We start from the raw sequence: 3,637 nt of genomic DNA, 5'->3' as shown, positions 1-3,637 counted from the left end.
TTTCTGTAAGCTGCACCCTAACTACGTCTATACTTCAACTCTAATCTGTGATTTTTATACAGGCATATCGAAGGCAAGCAAGGAAGCGAGAACTTGGTGTATCTTCCCAGCGACCTGTTTAGCAATATGCCGCAATTGTTATTCCTACATTTGGCTCTGCATCCATCACTTAGAACCCTCCCAGCGCTCGATGGCACCCCAAAACTCCAGACACTTGAGCTAGCTCATCTGTTCGGACTATCCAGACTCCCCGACCTGGACAAGACGGTGGATCTACATGGAATTGTGATCGCGTATCTTCCTCTACTCGAAACATTACCGGATCTTCTAAAGTTGAAGCATCTCGTCAGCGTCACTGTGTTTCGTCCCAGCTTCCTTTGCTGCAATGGCTATCTCGGGTCTTGCGACCTAAACCATCCATTCTGTGACGCCGATAATGCTTACGGATTCCCTGCAGCAATGTGTCTAACAGATAATAAACTTCAAGCTAGCTCGGCGATGGTAAAGTATCTGGAAAATTTCGGTCCAGCCGTTTGCTACAAGACACCCGACAGCCTGCTCGAATTCGCAGACATCCCAACTAAAGCCTCAGTGGACATGTGTGGAGGTGTTCCATACCGACGATGTGATATTGTAGACCCAGTCACCAACGAAATGTTCGAGGGTTTGTGTTATAACCTCAGAATGCAAGTGTTGTCGTGCAATCCCGACCCCCACAACATCGAGGTACGTAAACTACAAATCCGATTGAACGTTGGCACGCCGTGTGACCCCGTCGAAGAAGCGTGGCTTGGGTGCACCGATAAGAGGTGATCTTTCTACATTGCCTAAGCAATGTTTAACAGTAGGTTATTTTTTAAACTTGGAAGGAATTCTCGACTCTGCATTAAGTTTCAAATGGTGATAGCTGGGGATCCCCCACAACCTAACCAAGCTTCCTCTACAGGATCACACGGAGTACCTACTCCCTTCTGAATCTGGCGAATGCGAACCCGAATTGTATCTGGGTCAGTGTTACATGCAAGAACCTGCATGCGGTGGTTATAGCACATTCCAACGATAATCGAGTTCGCTTGAAGACCAGGAAGTTGACACTGTCGGAATGGCACACCGTCGCACATTTGGATGGTAGTAGTTGTTGGTGTTTGTGAAAAACCAGAATACGGCTCACAGACTCCAATTGGGAACTTGTTAAACACTTGTAAAGTTTCTGTAGTGGCTTTCTGTGAGGCATCATCCAGACATGTTGTGTCTTTACAGAACGGATTGGTAAGATCGCAAGTGCCTAGAAATCCGTTACAGCACAGATACGCTCCTTGGTAAACAGCGAAGTGCACAAGAGGATCGATAGGCTCCATATCTGGTATCCAAGCCAGATGCTTCACCATTGTCAACTCCACCCGGTCAAGTTGAGACGCATGTGTTAGAGACGGCAGCTCGGTGATACCTTGCATACGGGCTAGAATTAAGCAATACAAATTTGGTGCTCCATCCAGCGATGGCAAATGCGTCATGCGTTGGTGCAGACCTAGCTGGAGATAACGCAGTTCTGGCATATCGCTGAATAGACTCGTCTCGAAATTACCAAGGTTGTTACTCCCAACTTTGCCTTCGATTTGCCTGATCAAGGTGGGTCAGTTTAAATTGTTCAATGGATTAAGCTAATTAAAAAGAGAAAACTTACAGAAACTCGAGTTTGTGGAATTCGTTCGCCCAGACGGGTAACTCCTCAATGGCACAGTTGACGATGGATCTACAGAAGAAGAAAAAAAAGTGTTAATAATAAAGATTTATCAACCTCATCGCTGAGTCGTACAGATATTTGAGATTGTGACAACCACGAAGCTCATCTGGAAACACAGTGAGTTGTCGATTGATAAGCTGCAATGTCTCGAGTGTCCCTGCTGCTGCCAGCGCTTTCACCATGTCGGTAGCATCAACCGGATGTGTCCACTCGTAATAAGTTTTTGGAGCTCGATTCCCATTGACTAGAGCCTTACATGGACAAAACTCGGAGTGTTTCAACCGGTAGGCATATACCACACACTCTGGGTGAGGTTTACAGATCGCCTGGGACATTGTGATCGCTTGATACGTCACTACGAGAATATCAACACCGAAGGTGGCAAAAAAAAGAGAGATCGATCTTGGTACGGATTTCTGGTATGACTTCACATCTCCGGAAAACACCAACACTGAAGAAAATCTCTTTAGTACGAGTCTTGTGGTTTTATGTTGTTCTAGTAAACGCTCCGTCTGTATCTGGATAAGGACTTCCACCACGCGTTTGAAACGATACGAAAACCCCAAATTCATACCAATTCGTAGGAGCAGATCAGGCACCGAGCGAATACGAAGAGAACCGAAAGATACTCGGAAGAGTTCGATCTCGGTCGGGTTCCCGAACATTCTTGCACGCCTTTCGAAGCTTCCAACCGGCATCAACTCCATGTAAATATGAAACGTATCGTGATCGTAGTCAAACGTGTACGAGCAATAAGCGAGTAGTACGATGGGAAGCAACACGGTAGCACCAAGATCGAATAAAGAATCGATGAGAACTTCTGCGAGCGCTGTGTGTTTGCCACCGAGAATCGCAATCGCGGTGGATATTGAGTTCAGTGCAATAAACCCAGCAAAAGCTACCGTGAGATTCACTGGAATTCCCTCTTCCAGCATCTTATGCAGTACAAAAGTCTGCATAACCAAGTCGAGTACTTTGAGACATAAATTCTACAATAACAAGCAATTAAGGGAGTTTTTCAAGAAAACTAAGTGGACGACAACTTACCCATAGCTTGCGATACTTTCCATGGAATCCAGTGAGCTCTTTTAAATGCATATAGAGCTTCCAGATCAAATGTCGAATTCTGTGTGAGATATTTAGATTAGCTAAATCTCGAGTTCGATCTGGTGCACATCGCTGTAGAATTCGATCGAGAATTGTGCCTTCCACTTGTTGGTGTACTCGCCAAACCAGAATTTTAAGAAGTACGTACACGTACATTATAGCAACTACCACAAGCCCCACGACGCTAAAAACCTGAAGTGCGGTTAGCTTTTTAGATATCAGCCAAAATTGCCCGTCGTCGTAGCCTCCAGTGCTCATAATAGCATTCGCGGTCTCGTTAGGAGCAATCGTGAGTAGGATCAGTCAAATCGTCCAGAAAATAGAAACTAGAGCCACTACAACCATCGGAGGGCCAAGAAAACCGAAAGCATCACGAAACGAAAGATATTGGAGCTGTATATCCACAGAATTTCGTCGAGGCGGCACAGGGATATTGAAAAATAATCTTCGAATTAACTTGCGATGGGGTGGAAGTTCGTTGGCTGTTGGACCGACTGGTACAACTTGGATGCCCCTCCACTTGAACCAAGACTTCCGTAGACGTCGCCAAACATTAGGTCGAGCATCTCGTAGCAATGTCCGCCTTTGCACTACTATTGGTTCTGCAGGACGCGTCTGCATTGCGAAAGGGATAGCTATCACAACCATGCACTCCGACGAAAATGTTCTTTATGGCTAAGTTTAGCTTGGTAGGATTTTGGCAGCCAACATAATATGTTGATTGCCAACATCTTATATTATAACAGCAGTACTATTATTTAATAATACATGGAATGTGTAGTAATC

General features: G+C 45.3%; 2 protein-coding genes across 2 annotated transcripts in view; one reads left to right on the top strand and one right to left on the bottom strand.

Moving 5' to 3' along the window:
* The window catches only part of PPTG_16357 (hypothetical protein), a gene marked incomplete at its 5' end in the record, with an annotated part of 2,602 nt that extends 1,733 nt beyond the window's left edge, over positions 1-869 (top strand). The window contains one exon of the mRNA XM_008913195.1: positions 63-869. Coding sequence (XP_008911443.1) covers positions 63-813 — 751 coding nt within the window. The 3' untranslated portion in view covers positions 814-869. The remainder of the gene's footprint in view (positions 1-62) is intronic.
* A 24-nt stretch (positions 870-893) lies between these two features.
* Positions 894-2,842, bottom strand: PPTG_16356 (hypothetical protein; the record flags this gene model as incomplete). The annotated part of the gene is made up of 5 exons (XM_008913194.1): positions 894-1,620; positions 1,685-1,753; positions 1,817-2,177; positions 2,250-2,733; positions 2,792-2,842. 5 exons carry the CDS (start codon positions 2,840-2,842, stop codon positions 894-896), a joined length of 1,692 nt encoding a protein of 563 aa, XP_008911442.1.
* Between the last annotated feature and the right edge of the window lie 795 nt (positions 2,843-3,637).

This window comes from Phytophthora parasitica, assembly GCF_000247585.1.
Source record: "Phytophthora parasitica INRA-310 unplaced genomic scaffold supercont2.52, whole genome shotgun sequence".
Classification (NCBI taxonomy): Eukaryota; Oomycota; class Peronosporomycetes; order Peronosporales; family Peronosporaceae; genus Phytophthora; species Phytophthora nicotianae.
Note: the sequence above shows the minus strand (reverse complement) of the source record. Positions and strands in the feature narration are given on the sequence as shown.